General features: G+C 48.0%; 1 protein-coding gene across 1 annotated transcript in view; it reads left to right on the top strand.

Annotated features, from left to right (window-relative positions):
* LOC147712037 (VPS10 domain-containing receptor SorCS1-like) overlaps positions 1-18,934 on the top strand; it is a 2,945,658-nt gene that overhangs the window by 2,783,581 nt on the left and 143,143 nt on the right. Inside the window, exon 25 of the mRNA XM_086922756.1 lies at positions 16,406-16,505. Within this exon, the coding sequence (XP_086778882.1) occupies positions 16,406-16,505 (100 nt within the window). The remainder of the gene's footprint in view (positions 1-16,405; positions 16,506-18,934) is intronic.

Raw genomic sequence — 18,934 nt, 5'->3', positions numbered from 1 at the left:
AAGCGTCAGGCACCGCGCGGTGCCTGCCGCTTTGTTATTGCAAATGCATTTGTGCATGTTTAGCATTCTGGCAGGCGGTGCTGAGAGCCCCGCCCGCCACAATGCTTAACATGCAGGATGCGCCTGCCACAGTGGCGGGCGCATCCTCATGCCCCCACGGGACCCCCGCCCTTATGGTGGGCGGTCCCAAAGACCGATAGGATGGCGGGCGGAGTCTGCCCACCATCCTAATGACCCCCTTGATGTTTAATCCTTGCTTTACCACTTTGCCAAAATGTGCTGGTTGTAAACTCCGTACTTACAAGTATGGGCAGAATCCAAAGCACACTGGCATTTCTTTAGTGAGGATGGTTACTGAGTCTCTCCATAAGAACCACTCACCTCCTGGTTGTTGTATAATGAGCATGATGGAAACTATGGAATCAGAAGGCATGTTTTTATTAACCTTGGCGTCCTCTTGTGACAAACTGTGCACTTTTGGTTAATCGCTTTCTGAAAATATTTATCTGCTCTTTTTTGTTTTTCAAAGAGCTATGAACTTATATCAAACTAAATAATGTTAATAAGTATGGGATAAGAAAACAGGACTGTAACTTAACAATCATTTGATTTTACTTATGGGGAGAGATCACCCAGTCGCATGTCCCACCCAATAAAATGTGGTGCAGTGAAAAAGTTATGAATCTTGAAGCAAAGTGTCCTGCATTGTGGTCTTGGTACTCTTTCATCACATTTTTCATGATTGTCAAAACAGGACTGTAACTTAACAATCATTTGATTTTACTTATGGGGAGAGATCACCCAGTCGCATGTCCCACCCAATAAAATGTGGTGCAGTGAAAACGTTATGAATCTTGAAGCAAAGTGTCCTGCATTGTGGTCTTGGTACTCTTTCATCACATTTTTCATGATTGTCAAATTATATCTTCCCTATGCCTTTGTCCCCTCAAACTGAAGTATACAAAAAGTGGTGGCTGGAATGTGTGAATTAATCTCAGGCACTTAAAATTACTCAGGCCGCATCCCAATCCATTGTTGTTCAGGAAGGACATGGCTTGGCTATTTGGTCTGGACTGCTCCTAATGGAGCAGGGTCAAGACTGATTTGCATATTCTGGGTCCAATCTGAAGTGGCATGTTGTGCAGAACAACAATGGATTGGGATGCAGCCCAGAGTAATTACCAGTGGCTGAAATTAATTCAAGCATTTCATCCATCACTTTTTGTATATTTTAGTGTGTCACCCTAAGTGGGACTGTATGCCCAGATAAGGGGCCCATGCACTCTGTGTCAATCGAGTCAAACTATACCAGGATAATGAGCCCATAAAAGGGCAACACTTTTATTGCGTTGCTTGTGTTCCAGCTCAGGGAGGACCTGACTTGGCAGTTTGGTCTGTAATGTTCCCATTAGAGCAGGGTCAATACTGATTTGCATATAGCTGAGACCAAACAGAGGCGCTATGGTGTGCAAAGTAACAGTGGACTGATATGCAGACTGAGGAATTTCCTGTCGTTGAGATTAATTCAAGCATTCCATCCATCACTTTTATAATACGTTAGTTTGTCTCATCAAACCATTATGTGAATTATGTAATAGAGGTGGAAGACCCTCTGCAGGCTTTAGAAATGTTCAAGCCGATGCATGACTCTGGCTCAATTCAAGGTTCTCTTGGATCCTCAGGCCCTTATGTCTGCCACCCATGCACCAACCTTAGAATTGGCAGACTTTTGGTGACTCCGCATCAATCTCATAATGCAGAGTTTTGGCCAAATTCGGTCAATCGCAGTGCGGCACAATTTTTTCTTGCACACGGCTCCTGGGTGCAAAGTTGGTGAGCGCAAGTGAGATTTGACATTCCCAGCATGATTTCTGGTTGCTAGTAGGACATCCGGTGAGATTTTCCTAACGCAGGCAGATGTGACCGTTTGCAGTCAGAATGCTACGGCTTGACTAGAAAAATCCACTCGCGCAGCAGCAAAATCAATTCAAGTAGCTGCACTCTCTGGCACACCATGTGGTGCTGTTTGCATTAGTTTTTCAGCGTGGACTGCACTCCCGGCACTAAATCACAGCGCAAGTAGCAAGCACAACGTGCCCATTTACACACATTGGCAGATCTCTGTGGAATTTTGATCTATCACCGCAGAATTTCACAGAGTCAAATTCTGTAAGTTCCACCCACTCCTACTTATTCACTACTATTAAATAACTTTATGAAGAAGATCTCCTGAATGAGTCTATCTGATGTGATTTAAAGGAATTGTGGAGAAAACCATCCAAGAAGCACCTATAACTTCTGTGAAATGAATGGCGGGGAACTTCCTTCTTCCCTGCTGACAAAATCAGGGTAAGAATGTAAGCCAGAATATTTAGAAAGAGATGTCAAACTGACCCCACAGTCAAATGTAAATGTATTCCCATTACAATGCATCCGCACAATAAATAGATAATTCCCATGCACTTAAAACAATTAGCTATATAATAAAACATTAAACAAAATGTATTTGACAAGGTTACATAGTTATACTTTCCCCAATTCATTCTAATCCTTCAACTTTTGGAATATTTGCAAAATAACTCAGTGGAGAACACATAGTGATGATTACACCAAAAGAACCAAGATTTGACTAAGTCAATAGGTCTGTTGATATTTCCAGCCTTCTGGATTTGCCAGTGCCTGTTTGTATTGTCATGGTTTTCTTAAAGCACTGTTTTTGAGAGCGTTGCCAGGTCTTGACTAGATAGTAAAACAACTGGCTGAAAGCAAAAATATTTCACACTCAAAAAACACATCCTACCATAGTAGTTCCTAACACGAAAAGGAACTACTTTATGTGCTGATGTAGACAGGGAGGTCAACCAGTGGCAAGTGTGGGCTTAGTCATGGTGCCATGCTGCATCATGTAGCATACAGAAGCAATAATGTGAATCACATCATGCACAAATTGATGAAAGACGGTTCGATCAAAGCCAGCATCTCATAAGGGATAGGAAATACAGGGAAGACCCAAGGAATGATAATGCACCCGCTTCCCACGTCTTTATCATCTAAAACCCTGTGGGATTCAGAGTTGAAAGAACATTATTCCTGAGTGTAAATAGATCCAAGGTTGAGAACCCCAAAATCCTGCAGATGCTGGAAAATAGGTCAAGGGAAAAGAAGAGATCATGTAAGTAGAAGCTAAATGGGTGTACTTGTTTATTTTCCATTGATTGAAGATAGATTGTGAAGAAGGGGAGAGAGTGGCATTCTTCCTATTGACATAGACTGGGCAAATTCCAGCGTTGTCCCACATGTTTTTGTCCATCAATTATTAGTGAGCAAAAGGACAAATTGAATATCCATCCCAGCCAGAAGAGCTAGACACTTTATTAGGAAGGCGAAGGATGTAAGCAGTATCCCAGGCAGATATCACCAGTACAGTTGCGTACTGTGGAGAAACACAAATATAGACTAGCAGGAATTCTAAAGTCTTAAGGAAGCCTGACATGCTCTCATCTCATGCTATAAATGGTCCACCATATGGAACACTACTCTGGGATAATCCAGCACTTGTTTATCCATGCCAATAAAATTTGTTGCTTCTATTATCCAAACTTTGTAGCAGAGGATCTAATAATCCAATGGCTGAAAGTTAAATCTGCCCCTAGTGACTGTGAAAAAACATACAGCTATTTGTGTATTGATCCATAGGAAAAAAGTAATTGTCTTGTCGAAATCGAAGTTGCTAGGAGCAGGGCACAGAAATAGGAGTGAGGTTTAAAGACATAAGGAACAAAGACCTTGCCTTCCAAGTTACTGGATTAGGAGTTGATATAGATAATGTTTCGTCATAAATGGAGCGCACACCGCTAGCCCCTCCTCCGGATCGCCCCTCGGGACTCTGGTACTTGCAGTTCCTCAGTGGATCACCCAGGTGGGTGCAAGTCGGTACTTGTAGGACTGATGAATCCCTAGACACGATACATGTCCCGGGTTTTAGGATATCGCCCGAGACATGTCTCGGGTTTCGGGATGACTTCCCTCATCAGTAGAGAAAGATTGTTTAGGGGTGGAAGAGAAGGCCGCCACACAACAGTCAAAGGCCTCGATGCCAGAACCGGCACGCAGGTGCATCTTCCAAGAGCCCGTCGGCCCAAAGCTCAAGGGAGCCGTATTGTGTTTTGTCATAAATGGAGCGTACACCGCTAGCCCCTCCTCCGGATCGCCCCTCGGGACTCTGGTACTTGCAGTTCTTCAGTGGATCACCCAGGTGGGTGCAAGTCGGTACTTGAAGGACTGATGAATCTCTAGACCCGATACATGTCCCGGGTTTTAGGATATTGCCCGAGACATGTCTCGGGTTTCGGGATGACTTCCCTCATCAGTAGAGAAAGATTGTTTAGGGGTGGAAGAGAAGGCCGCCACACAACAGTCAAAGGCCTCGATGCCAGAACCGGCACGCAGGTGCGTCTTCCAAGAGCCCGTCGGCCCAAAGCTCAAGGGAGCCGTATTGTGTTTCGTCATAAATGGAGCGCACACCGCTAGCCCCTCCTCCGGATCACCCCTCGGGACTCTGGTACTTGCAGTTCTTCAGTGGATCACCCAGGTGGGTGCAAGTCGGTACTTGTAGGACTGATGAATCTCTAGACCCGATACATGTCCCGGGTTTTAGGATATCGCCCGAGACATGTCTCGGGTTTCGAAATGACTTCCCTCATCAGTAGAGAAAGATTGTTTAGGGGTGGAAGAGAAGGCCTCCACACAACAGTCAAAGGCCTCGATGTCAGAACCGGCACGCAGGTGCGTCTTCCAAGAGCCCGTCGGCCCAAAGTTCAAGGGAGCCGTATTGTGTTTCGCCATAAATGGAGTGCACACCGCTAGCCCCTCCTCCGGATCGCCCCTCGGGGCTCTGGTACTTGCAGTTCTTCAGTGGATCACCCAGGTGGGTGCAAGTCAGTACTTGTAGGACTGATGAATCTCTAGACCCGATACATGTCCCGGGTTTTAGGATATCGCCGGAGACATGTCTCGGGTTTCGGGATGATTTCCCTCATCGGTAGAGAAAGATTGTTTGGGGTGGAAGAGAAGGCCGCCACACAACAGTCAAAGGCCTCAATGCCAGAACCGGCACGCAGGTGCGTCTTCCAAGAGCCCGTCGGCCCAAAGCTCAAGTGAGCCGTATTGTGTTTCGTCATAAATGGAGCGCACACCGCTAGCCCCTCCTCCGGATCGCCCCTCAGGACTCTGGTACTTGCAGTTCTTCAGTGGATCACCCAGGTGGGTGCAAGTCGGTACTTGTAGGACTGATGAATCTCTAGACCCGATACATGTCCCGGGTTTTAGGATATCGCCCGAGACATGGTTTCGGGATGACTTCCCTAATCAGTAGAGAAAGATTGTTTAGGGGTGGAAGAGAAGGCCGCCACACAACAGTCAAAGGCCTCGATGCCAGAACCGGCACGCAGGTGCGTCTTCCAAGAGCCCTTCGGCCCAAAGCTCAAGGAAGCCGTATTGCTTTTCGTCAAAAAATGGAGCCCACACCGCTAGCCCCTCCTCCGGATTGCCCCTCGGGACTCTGGTACTTGCAGTTCTTCAGTGGATCACCCAGGTGGGTGCAAGTCGGTACTTGTAGGACTGATGAATCTCTAGTCCCGATACATGTCCCGGGTTTTAGGATATTGCCCGAGACATGTCTCCGGTTTCGGGATGACTTCCCTCATCAGTAGAGAAAGATTGTTTAGGGGTGGAAGAGAAGGCCGCCACACAACAGTCAAAGGCCTCAATGCCTGAACCAGCACGCAGGTGCATCTTCCAAGAGCCCATTGGCCCAAAGCTCAAGGGAGCCATATTTTGTTTCGTCATCAATGGAGCACACACCGCTACCCCCTCCTCCGGATCGCCCCTCGGGACTCTGGTACTTGCAGTTCTTCAGTGGATCACCCAGGTGGGTGCAAGTTGGTACTTGTAGGACTGATGAATCTCTAGACCCGATACATGTCCCTGGTTTTAGGATATCGCCCGAGACATGTCTCGGGTTTCGGGATGACTTCCCTCATCAGTAGAGAAAGATTGTTTAGGGGTGGAAGAGAAGGCCGCCACACAACAGTCAAAGGCCTCGATGCCAGAACCGGCACCCAGGTGCGTCTTCCAAGAGCCCGTCGGCTCAAAGCTCAAGGGAGCCGTATTGTGTTTCGTCATAAATGGAGTGCACACCGCTAGCCCCTCCTCCGGATTGCCCCTCGGGACTCTGGTACTTGCAGTTCTTCAGTGGATCACCCAGGTGGGTGCAAGTCGGTACTTGTAGGACTGATGAATTTCTAGACCCGATACATGTCCTGGGTTTTAGGATATCGCCCGAGACATGTCTCAGGTTTCGGGATGACTTCCCTCATCAGTAGAGAAAGATTGGTAAGGGGTGGAAGAGAAGGCCGCCACACTACAGTCAAAGGCCTCGATGCCTGAACCAGCACGCAGGTGCGTCTTCCAAGAGCCCGTTGGCCCAAAGCTCAAGGGAGCCGTGTTTTGTTTCATCATAAATGGAGGGCACACCGCTACCCCCTCCTCCGGATCGCCCCTTGGCACTCTGGTACTTGCAGTTCTTCAGTGGATCACTCAGGTGGGTGCAAGTCGGTACTTGTAGGACTGATGAATCTCTAGACCCGATACATGTCCCGGGTTTTAGGATATCGCCCGAGACATGTCTCGGGTTTCGGGATGACTTCCCTCATCAGTGGAGAAAGATTGTTTAGGGGTGGAAGAGAAGGCCGCCACACAACAGTCAAAGGCCTCGATGCCAGAACCGGCACGCAGGTGCGTCTTCCAAGAGCCCGGCGGCCCAAAGCTCAAAGGAGCCGTATTGTGTTTCGTCATAAATGGAGCGCACACCGCTACCCCCTCCTCCGGATCGCCCCTCGGGACTGTGGTACTTGCAGTTCTTCAGTGGATCACCCAGGTGGGTGCAAGTCGGTACTTGTAGGACTGATGAATCTCTAGACCCGATACATGTCCCGGGTTTTAGGATATCGCCCGAGACATGTCTCGGGTTTTGGGATGACTTCCCTCATCAGTAGAGAAAGATTGTTTAATGGTGGAAGAGAAGGCTGACACACAACAGTCAAAGGCCTCGATGCCAGAACCGGCACGCAGGTGCGTCTTCCAAGAGCCCGTCGGCCCAAAGCTCAAGGAAACCGTATTGTGTTTCGTCATAAATGGAGCGCACACTGCTAGCCCCTCCTCCGGATCACCCCTCGGGACTCTGGTACTTGCAGTTCTTCAGTGGATCACCCAGGTGGGTGCAAGTCGGTACTTGTAGGACTGATGAATCTCTAGACCCGATACATGTCCCGGGTTTTAGGATATCGCCCGAGACATATCTCGGGTTTAGGGATGACTTCCCTCATCACTAGAGAAAGATTGTTTAGGGGTGGAAGAGAAGGCCGCCACACAACCGTCAAAGGCCTCGATGCCAGAACCGGCACGCAGGTGCGTCTTCGAAGAGCCCGTCGGCCCAAAGCTCAAGGGAGACGTATTGTGTTTCGTCATAAATGGAGCGCACACCGCTAGCCCCTCCTCCGGATCGCCCCTCGGGACTCTGGTACTTGCAGTTCTTCAGTGGATCACACAGGTGGGTGCAAGTCGGTACTTGTAGGACTGATGAATCTCTAGACCCGATACATGTCCCGGGTTTTAGGATGTCGCCCGAGACATGTCTCGGGTTTCGGGATGACTTCCCTCATCAGTAGAGAAAGATTGTTTAGGGGTGGAAGAGAAGGCCTCCACACAACAGTCAAAGGCCTCGATGCCAGAACCGGCACGCAGGTGCGTCTTCCAAGAGCCCGTCGGCCCAAAGTTCAAGGGAGCCGTATTGTGTTTCGCCATAAATGGAGTGCACACCGCTAGACCCTCCTCCGGATCACCCCTCGGGGCTCTGGTACTTGCAGATCTTCAGTGGATCACCCAGGTGGGTGCAAGTCAGTACTTGTAGGACTGATGAATCTCTAGACCCGATACATGTCCCGGGTTTTAGGATATCGCCGGAGACATGTCTCGGGTTTCGGGATGATTTCCCTCATCGGTAGAGAAAGATTGTTTGGGGGTGGAAGAGAAGGCCGCCACACAACAGTCAAAGGCCTCAATGCCAGAACCGGCACGCAGGTGCGTCTTCCAAGAGCCCGTCGGCCCAAAGCTCAAGTGCTCCGTATTGTGTTTCGTCATAAATGGAGCGCACACCGCTAGCCTCTCCTCCGGATCGCCCCTCAGGACTCTGGTACTTGCAGTTCTTCAGTGGATCACCCAGGTGGGTGCAAGTCGGTACTTGTAGGACTGATGAATTTCTAGACCCGATACATGTCCTGGGTTTTAGGATATCGCCCGAGACATGTCTCGGGTTTCGGGATGACTTTCCTCATCAGTAGAGAAAGATTGTTTAGGGGTGGAAGAGAAGGCCGCCACACAACAGTCAAAGGCCTCGATGCCAGAACCGGCACGCAGGTGCGTCTTCCAAGAGCCCGTCGGCCCAAAGCTCAAGTGAGCCGTATTGTATTTAGTCATAAATGGAGCGCACACCGCTAGCCCCTCCTCCGGATCGCCCCTCGGGACTCTGGTACTTGCAGTTCTTCAGTGGATCACCCAGGTGGGTGCAAGTCGGTACTTGTAGGACTGATGAATCTCTAGACCCGATACATGTCCCGGGTTTTAGGATATCGCCGGAGACATGTCTCGGGTTTCGGGATGATTTCCCTCATCGGTAGAGAAAGATTGTTTGGGGGTGGAAGAGAAGGCCGCCACACAACAGTCAAAGGCCTCAATGCCAGAACCGGCACGCAGGTGCGTCTTCCAAGAGCCCGTCGGCCCAAAGCTCAAGTGCTCCGTATTGTGTTTCGTCATAAATGGAGCGCACACCGCTAGCCTCTCCTCCGGATCGCCCCTCAGGACTCTGGTACTTGCAGTTCTTCAGTGGATCACCCAGGTGGGTGCAAGTCGGTACTTGTAGGACTGATGAATTTCTAGACCCGATACATGTCCTGGGTTTTAGGATATCGCCCGAGACATGTCTCGGGTTTCGGGATGACTTTCCTCATCAGTAGAGAAAGATTGTTTAGGGGTGGAAGAGAAGGCCGCCACACAACAGTCAAAGGCCTCGATGCCAGAACCGGCACGCAGGTGCGTCTTCCAAGAGCCCGTCGGCCCAAAGCTCAAGTGAGCCGTATTGTATTTAGTCATAAATGGAGCGCACACCGCTAGCCCCTCCTCCGGATCGCCCCTCGGGACTCTGGTACTTGCAGTTCTTCAGTGGATCACCCAGGTGGGTGCAAGTCGGTACTTGTAGGACTGATGAATCTCTAGACCCGATACATGTCCCGGGTTTTAGGATATCGCCCGAGACATGTTTACGGTTTCGGGATGACTTCCCTCATCAGTAGAGAAAGATTGTTTAGGGGTGGAAGAGAAGGCCGCCACACAACAGTCAAAGGCCTCAATGCCTGAACCAGCACGCAGGTGCGTCTTCCAAGAGCCCGTCGGCTCAAAGCTCAAGGGAGCCGTATTGTGTTTCGTCATATATGGAGCGCACACCGCTAGCCCCTCCTCCGGATTGCCCCTCGGGACTCTGGTACTTGCAGTTCTTCAGTGGATCACCCAGGTGGGTGCAAGTCGGTACTTGTAGGACTGATGAATTTCTAGACCCGATACATGTCCTGGGTTTTAGGATATCGCCCGAGACATGTCTCAGGTTTCGGGATGACTTCCCTCATCAGTAGAGAAAGATTGGTTAGGGGTGGAAGAGAAGGCCGCCACACTACAGTCAAAGGCCTCGATGCCAGAACCGGCATGCAGGTGCGTCTTCCAAGAGCCCGTCGGCCCAAAGCTCAAGTGAGCCGTATTGTGTTTAGTCATAAATGGAGCGCACACCGCTAGCCCCTCCTCCGGATCGCCCCTCGGGACTCTGGTACTTGCAGTTCTTCAGTGGATCACCCAGGTGGGTGCAAGTCGGTACTTGTAGGACTGATGAATCTCTAGACCCGATACATGTCCCGGGTTTTAGGATATCGCCCGAGACATGTTTACGGTTTCGGGATGACTTCCCTCATCAGTAGAGAAAGATTGTTTAGGGGTGGAAGAGAAGGCCGCCACACAACAGTCAAAGGCCTCAATGCCTGAACCAGCACGCAGGTGCGTCTTCCAAGAGCCCATTGGCCCAAAGCTCAAGGGAGCCATATTTTGTTTCGTCATCAATGGAGCACACACCGCTACCCCCTCCTCCGGATCGCCCCTCGGGACTGTGGTACTTGCAGTTCTTCAGTGGATCACCCAGGTGGGTGCAAGTCGGTACTTGTAGGACTGATGAATCTCTAGACCCGATACATGTCCCGGGTTTTAGGATATCGCCCGAGACATGTCTCGGGTTTCGGGATGACTTCCCTCATCAGTAGAGAAAGATTGTTTAATGGTGGAAGAGAAGGCTGCCACACAACAGTCAAAGGCCTCGATGCCAGAACCGGCACGCAGGTGCGTCTTCCAAGAGCCCGTCGGCCCAAAGCTCAAGGGAGCCGTATTGTGTTACATCATAAATGGAGCGCACACTGCTAGCCCCTCCTCCGGATCGCCCCTCGGGACTCTGGTACTTGCAGTTCTTCAGTGGATCACCCAGGTGGGTGCAAGTCGGTACTTGTAGGACTGATGAATCTCTAGACCCGATACATGTCCCGGGTTTTAGGATATCACCCGAGACATGTCTCGGGTTTAGGAATGACTTCCCTCATCAGTAGAGAAAGATTGTTTAGGGGTGGAAGAGAAGGCCGCCACACAACCGTCAAAGGCCTCGATGCCAGAACCGGCACGCAGGTGCGTCTTCGAAGAGCCCGTCGGCCCAAAGCTCAAAAGAGACGTATTGTGTTTCGTCATAAATGGAGCGCACACCGCTAGCCCCTCCTCCGGATCGCCCCTCGGGACTCTGGTACTTGCAGTTCTTCAGTGGATCACCCAGGTGGGTGCAAGTCGGTACTTGTAGGACTGATGAATCTCTAGACCCGATACATGTCCCGGGTTTTAGGATATCGCCCGAGACATGTCTCGGGTTTCGGGATGACTTCCCTCATCAGTAGAGAAAGATTGTTTAGGGGTGGAAGAGAAGGCCGCCACACAACAGTCAAAGGCCTAGATGCCAGAACCGGCACGCAGGTGTGTCTTCCAAGAGCCCGTCGGCCCCAAGCTCAAGGGAGCCGTATTGTGTTTCATCATAAATGGAGCGCACACCGCTAGCCCCTCCTCTGGATTGCCCCTCGGGACTCTAGTACTTGCAGTTCTTCAGTGGATCACCCAGGTAAGTGCAAGTCGGTACTTGCAGGACTGATGAATTTCCAGACCCGATACATGTCCCGGGTTTTAGGATATCACCTGAGACATGTCTCGGGTTTCGGGGGGACTTCCCTCATCAGTAGAGAAAGATTGTTTAGGGGTGGAAGAGAAGGCCGCCACACAACAGTCAAAGGCCTCGATGCCAGAACCGGCACGCAGGTGCGTCTTCCAAGAGCCCGTCGGCTCAAAGCTCAAGGGAGCCGTATTGTGTTTCGTCATAAATGTAGCGCACACCGCTAGCCCCTCCTCCGGATCGCCCCTCGGGACTCTGGTACTTGCAGTTCTTCAGTGGATCACCCAGGTGGGTGCAAGTCAGTACTTGTAGGACTGATGAATCTCTAGACCCGATACATGTCCCGGGTTTTAGGATATCGCCCGAGACATGTCTCGGGTTTCGGAATGACTTCCCTCATCAGTAGAGAAAGATTCTTTAGGGGTGGAAGAGAAGGCCGCCACACAACAGTCAAAGGCCTCGATGCCAGAACCGGCACGCAGGTGCGTCGTCCAAGAGCCCGTCGGCCCAAAGCTCAAGGGAGCTGTATTGTGTTTCGTCATTAATGGAGCGCACACCGCTAGCCTCTCCTCCGGATCGCCCTCCGGGACTCTGGTACTTGCAGTTCTTCAGTGGATCACCCAGGTGGGTGCAAGTCGGTACTTGTAGGACTGATGAATCTCTAGACCCGATACATGTCCCGGGTTTCAGGATATCGCCCGAGACATGTCTCGGGTTTCGGGATGACTTCCCTCATCAGTAGAGAAAGATTGTTTAGGGGTGGAAGAGCAGACCGCCACACAACAGTAAAAGGCCTCGATGCCAGAACCGGCACGCAGGTGAGTCTTCCAAGAGCCCAGCGGCCCAAAGCTCAAGGGAGCCGTATTGTGTTTCGTCATAAATGGAGCGCACACCGCTACCCCCTCCTCCGGATCGCCCCTCGGGACTGTGGTACTTGCAGTTCTTCAGTGGATCACCCAGGTGGGTGCAAGTCGGTACTTGTAGGACTGATGAATCTCTAGACCGGATACATGTCCCGGGTTTTAGGATATCACCCGAGACATGTCTCTGGTTTCGGGATGACTTCCCTCATCAGTAGAGAAAGATTGTTTAATGGTGGAAGAGAAGGCTGCCACACAACAGTCAAAGGCCTCGATGCCAGAACCGCCACGCAGGTGCGTCTTCCAAGAGCCCGTCGGCCCAAAGCTCAAGGGAGCCGTATTGTGTTTCGTCATAAATGGAGCGCACACCGCTACCCCCTCCTCCGGATCGCCCCTCGGGACTGTGGTACTTGCAGTTCTTCAGTGGATCACCCAGGTGGGTGCAAGTCGGTACTTGTAGGACTGATGAATCTCTAGACCCGATACATGTCCCGGGTTTTAGGATATCGCCCGAGACATGTCTCGGGTTTCGGGATGACTTCCCTCATCAGTAGAAAAAGATTGTTTAGGGGTGGAAGAGAAGGCCGCCACACAACAGTCAAAGGCCTCGATGCCAGAACCGGCACGCTGGTGCGTCTTCCAAGAGCCCGTCGGCCCAAAGCTCAAGGGAGCCGTATTGTGTTTCATCATAAATGGAGCACACACCGCTAGCCCCTCCTCCTGATCGCCCCTCGGGACTCTGGTACTTGCAGTTCTTCAGTGGATCACCCAGGTGGGTGCAAGTCGGTACTTGTAGGACTGATGAATCTCTAGACCCGATACATGTCCCGGGTTTTAGGATGTCGCCCGAGACATGTCTCGGGTTTCGGGATGACTTCCCTCATCAGTAGAGAAAGATTGTTTAGGGGTGGAAGAGAAGGCCGCCACACAACAGTCAAAGGCCTCTATGCCAGAACCGGCACGCAGGTGCGTCTTCCAAGAGCCCGTCTGCCCAAAGCTCAAGGGAGCCGTATTGTGTTTCGTCATAAATGGATCGCACACGGCTAGCCCCTCCTCCAGATCGCCCCTCGGGACTCTGGTACTTGCAGTTCTTCAGTGGATCACCCAGGTGGGTGCAAGTCGGTACTTGTAGGACAGATGCATCTCTGGACCTGATACATGTCCCGGGTCTTTGAGTGTTGTGTGGCGGCTTTCTCTTCCACCCCTAAACAATCTTTCTCTACTGATGAGGGAAGTCATCCCAAAACCCGAGACATGTCTCGGGCGTTATCCTAAACCAAGGACATGTATCGGGTCTAGAGATTCATCAGTCCTACAAGTACCGACTTGCACCAACCTGGGTGATCCACTGAAGAACTGCAAGTACGAGAGTCCCGAGGGGCAATCCGGAGGAGGGGCTAGCGGTGTGCGCTCCATTTATGATGAAAAAAAATGATATAGATAATGAACCAGGATCAAATAGCATTTACAGAATGTAAAGTAGACCCATCACATAAAAGGAGACTGCATGCCTTCCTTGTGGCCTGAGCTACCTGACCAAGAATCAATAAGTGTTCCAGTCAATTATTTAAATGTAGGTGTAGAAGCATTCCTTGTGCAATGATCAGATGTGCCAAGGGCACAATACTTTGGTGCACTCCTTGACTCTAAATATTAGGCTCCAAGAAGAACCCTGACTGAGCTGCCCATATGGGGTAGAAAACCTAAGGAAGACAGAAGTGTGAGGATAATTTGTAGTTTGAAAGTTGAGGATAATCCACAATGGGAATCATGAGGTTGAAGCACAGGAAGGTCTTCACTTTGAATAAAGACCTACCAATATTGGTTGTGATGTTTTTGAACTTGAGAATTGGTACTCACTCCTCTGATAGTTTAAAAGCCAGAAATAAAAGTAAGAATATATCATAACTAGCAGCCTGTCCCGACGTCGTCCGGGTATAAATTGCTGCCGGACAGTAGTATATTGTTTTGTAGGATTTCGTTTTGATAGCATTTCTTATCTGTGACAGGCCTGTGAATCGCTCCGATTCACAGTGCACTGCTGATGCACTTAAGAGTGCGCGCTCAGTAGTGTGTGAACTCGAGTTTCCCTACTTTATTTTTCCTTGCAATATTATATAGCGCGAACTCGACAACATGGCATGAGCACAATTTACATTACAGAAGAACACATTCATTTGTGGTAGGCACGGGGAGACAAAGCGATTTGCCTGGAATCACAGGATGTTGAGCTAATGCCGAGATTCGAACGTAGCTCCCCAGCTCTAAAGTTCGCAATTCTAGAACTTGTGGCGGGAGGTGTGTCTAAAAGTGTATGCTTGTGCTGGCCATCAATGAGAGAGACCTGTGCATTTTTCAAATGGGTGGTGAAAAAATATGAGTATGCTGCTGGAGATGTGGGCTGCCGTGCCACCAATGTACTTACCGGGGGAGGGTAAACACCCATTATTCCGCAACTTTCTTTCCGCATACCATCGCTCCGCATACTTTCATTACGAAACTACCATGACTTCTCAATGCCCTTATAACGCATGGCATTCCATTTTATATGCTTTTACCACACATACATTTACAACGAATTTCGTTGTAAATGCATGAATGGTAAAAGCATGTTTTTTTAATGTTTGGATAAGGTAAGTATGGGTATAGGGGTATATGTTTTGGGGTACTGAGGTATATGTTTTGGGGTGTTTGGGTATTTTAAGGGTTCAGATATAGTTTTGGGTTATGGGGTACAGGGGTAGTTTTAGGGTTTAGGGATAGGTATGGGTTTTGTGGTGCAGAGGTATTTTTAGGGTTCAGGGCTAGGTTTGGGTTTTGGGGTACATTGGTTTTTAGGGTTCAGGGCTAGGTTTGGGATTTGGGGTATAGGTTTTTTAGGGTTCAGGGGTAGGTTTGGGTTTTGGGGTACAGGGGTATTTTAAGGGTTCAGGGCTTGGTTTGGATTTTGGGGTAAAGGGGTATTTTTAGGGTTCAGGGCTAGGTTTGGGTTTTGGGGTACAGGGGTATTTTAGGGTTCAGGGGTAGGTTTGGGGTACTGGGTTATTTTTAGAGTTCAGGGCTAGGTTTGGGTTTTGGGGTACAGGGGTATTTTTAGGGTTCAGGGGTAGGTATTGATTTTGGGGTACAGGGGTATTGTAAGGGTTCAGGGGTAGGTTTGGGTTTTGGGGTGCAGGGGTATTTTAGGGTTTAGGGGTAGGTTTGGGTTTTGGGGTACAGGGGTATTTTTAGGTTTCAGGGCTAGGTTTGGGTTTTGGGGTACAGGGGTATTTTTAGGGTTCTGGGGTAGGTTTGGGTTTTGAGGAACAGGGGTATTTATAGGGTTCAGGGCTTGGTTTCGGTTTTGGGGTACAGGGGTATTTTTAGGGTTTACGGATAGGTTTGGGTTTTGGGGTACAGGGTATATTTATAGAGTTAAGATGTGTTAGTGTTTAAGGGTGTTGGGGTATTTTAAGGAGTAAGGGTGGGTTATGATTATGGGGTACAGGGGTATTTAAAGGGAGCAGGGTGGAATTCGTTTTTAGGGTGTAAAGGGGAGCGCGGGGCAAGCAAACCCAGAGCTGGAATGTACAGAACCTGGGAAGAAAAAACAATGAAATATTGGGCACAACGCTCGCTTTTTTTTCTGTAATTCCACGCCCCACACACGCCCACGCCCCCAGCACATGCCCACAGCACACGATATGAGACATGGCATGAAGGGCGGAGCCTACCACACGCCCCAAGTGTTTGTCATGCCCCCAGCACACGCCCAGAGCACATGGCAGACACGCCCACAAGGGACTACTTTGCTGGCACGTTTCTTTTACCTTTTAAATGTATATGGTGGGCGTCTGCATAGCCCATGTCCTTCTGCTGCAACTGCCCTTTCCAACGCTGTATTGGGTGTTGTTATTGGTGCTGTGGTTCCTTAGATTACCCGCCTCAAAGGTTTGGGCTCTCTCTTTATTATATTAGTATGGATTTCCTATATTTGATTTATGCAATCTAATTTTTCAGGATACCATACTCTCTTGCAGCATGTAATTGATGACAGATTAGTGTTAATAAAGTTAATTTATTGATGTACAATAGAAAACAATAATTTGTCTAAGACCTGCTATGAGATTGAATGTCTCCGCTTACTGCTGCTTGGTGTGCCAAAAAAATTATCATTGTTAAAACTAATGATACAAGATGGTTTTTATTTTAGATTTCAGATCTCTTTGTGACCAAACTTAACCAAGACTTAATCCAGTTTGAACTCAAGCCTGGCGTTAGGATTCTTGTCCATGCTGCCCACTTAACAGCAGGTAATTTGTTGTCTTCACCTTGATCAGACTCATATGCTGTAAGCATAAAGTGTTTTCTCTTTGGTGAGGAATGTTTACTTTTTAGAATGAAATGTTGTGACTGTCCCAACATGTTAATTGAAATTAGCACTCCTTCCCACCTGATCTGCCTCACCCCTCTACTTGCCGCCATCCCTTTATTTTAAGATCTGACCCTAATATAAAAAATGTGAGATTATCTCATTTCTTTGTTCCTAAATTCTTTTTCACGTTGTCACTGTGCTACCTGAAAATTGCTGAAATATAAATTGGGGGAAACCAAGTGGAAGCCTGTTTTTTCTTGTCAAGTTGCCTAATCCAAGGGAGAGAATAATTAATGATTGATGATTTAAGAATAACATTTCAAATCTGAATTTTGGATTTAACCCAGATCTGTGACTGGGGGGGGAATGTTCGATGGATTCAACATTCTGTCCATCATGTGTTCTTTTTGCACTTGCTAAGTGGGCAGGGCATACCCATACATGGGTCCAATGCTCGCTACGCCATCAGATTCAAACTATCCTGGCTGATGAGGGTTGAAACCTTGAAACCTGTCCTAGGATGCTTGCTTCTGGTCCAGGGAGGACCTGACCTGGCTGGATTGTTTCCATGGGGAACAGGTTCAAGACTGATTTACATATAGCTGGGTCTAAACTGGAATGGCATGGCATGCAAAAACACAATGATTTAACCCAGCTCTGTAACTGTGGGTGAATGTTCGATTGATTCAGCATTCCATCCATCATGTGTTCTTTTTGCATACATTATACAAGGAGCATATGCTTTTGGTGGAATAAAATATCTGTAATTTGCTCCAAATCAGTTTGTTTTCTCATTTATCTGATTAAGTATTCTTGTTTAAGAAAAGGGTGGTGCTAAAATCAGGTTATATCTACTCTCGGAAGGTCTTATGGGATATTACTATTGATTGTCCAATTAATAATGATGCAAATGATAATTACATTATTCCAGGTACACACACTGTACAAAAAGTTTACTCTATACTCATACCTTTAATTTTACAGCCAGTTTAAGTCTACTATCAAGCAGGGAATATTAAGAAGAGAAACTAAGACATTGCTGCACATTTTCCTATACACTTCAGTGACTTGAAAAAAATGTATGAATGTCAGATGGTGAAATTTTGATTGTAGCCAGAACAAAAATATTTTATTTCCTCACACTGAAATAAGTGTTATGGTATATATGCTAACACAGTTGGGCCTGTAATTCTAGACCCCAAAGAACTATGGACCGACTTAGAATTTGGCTGAAAGATATCATAGCATTGTACAACCCAAGTCCACCCTTTGTGAACCGGGCTGCTCTGTTTTTATGTGATGCTGCACACACTTCTGGTACCGCACACTTGGCTTCAAAGAGTCCTACCAGTCTGAGAATGAGGCCAGACAAAATAGATCTTAATAAGTAGGGTGGCTGGTATAAGAAAGGTTGGCAGTGAACCCAGCCATTTTGGAGTTGACAGGCATTAGTATGACCTGTAGACTCCTCCATACTTTCGATAATTACATATTCTTGGCAGGCTTTGTCAAGTCTTATTTGATTTTTAAGAATGGTTTATTAGTGTTCTACTCACATGAGAGCATGGGTACATTTAGCTATACCCTCACAAGGGTTAAGCTTAGGGAATGCTGCGAAAAATGTTTTCCTTAACTAGTATAAGCCAAGCTATTTAAAAAAAGTATGATTTAAAGCTGTAAGGAATGCTGTTAAACAAGAAAATGATGGGCTACAATCTTTAATATTCCAACATATCTCTGCTCTACTCCTTTATGACACTCCACCACTCTACCCACAATTTTCCAGGATGGTCATACTAGAATATATGTGAAATGCCAAAATTAGCATCTCTGGGGAAGAAACTATGAATGATTGTTCTTATTTACAAAAGAAATTTGATTTACCTTCGAACTGGCTTTTCTTTACATTTATACAATTTGGACATTTTGCACCAAGAATTAAAAATCACTATATATAAAAACGAAAGTATGTCTGTTTGTCCTTTATGCATTACTACACCATTCATCCGATCGCTATGAAACTTTGGGAAGTTGTTGAGTACACTCCCGCGAAGGTTTCTGGCAAAATAATAAATAAATACATTTAAAAAAAAAATGTTAATAGTTGTTGAATACACTCCCGCGCAGGTTTCTGGCAAAAAAAAATATATATATATTTGTTTTTAAATATAGGCCCCCAGGGCCCTCATAATCTTTCCAATACTGAACGTTTACAGTTTACGTTGCGACTCGCTTTTGAAATGACCATCAACAAAGCACGAGAACAGTTGCTGCAAGTATGTGGACTAGATTTGGAGAATCTGTGCTTCTCCCATGGACAACTGTATGTGGCCAGCTCACGCGTCGGAAAAACTTCTGATTTATTCG

Source organism: Lissotriton vulgaris, chromosome 5 (assembly GCF_964263255.1).
Source record: "Lissotriton vulgaris chromosome 5, aLisVul1.2, whole genome shotgun sequence".
Lineage (NCBI taxonomy): Eukaryota > Metazoa > Chordata > Amphibia > Caudata > Salamandridae > Lissotriton > Lissotriton vulgaris.
The sequence above is the reverse complement of the archived record's forward strand: the minus strand, read 5'-3'. Positions and strand labels throughout refer to the sequence as shown.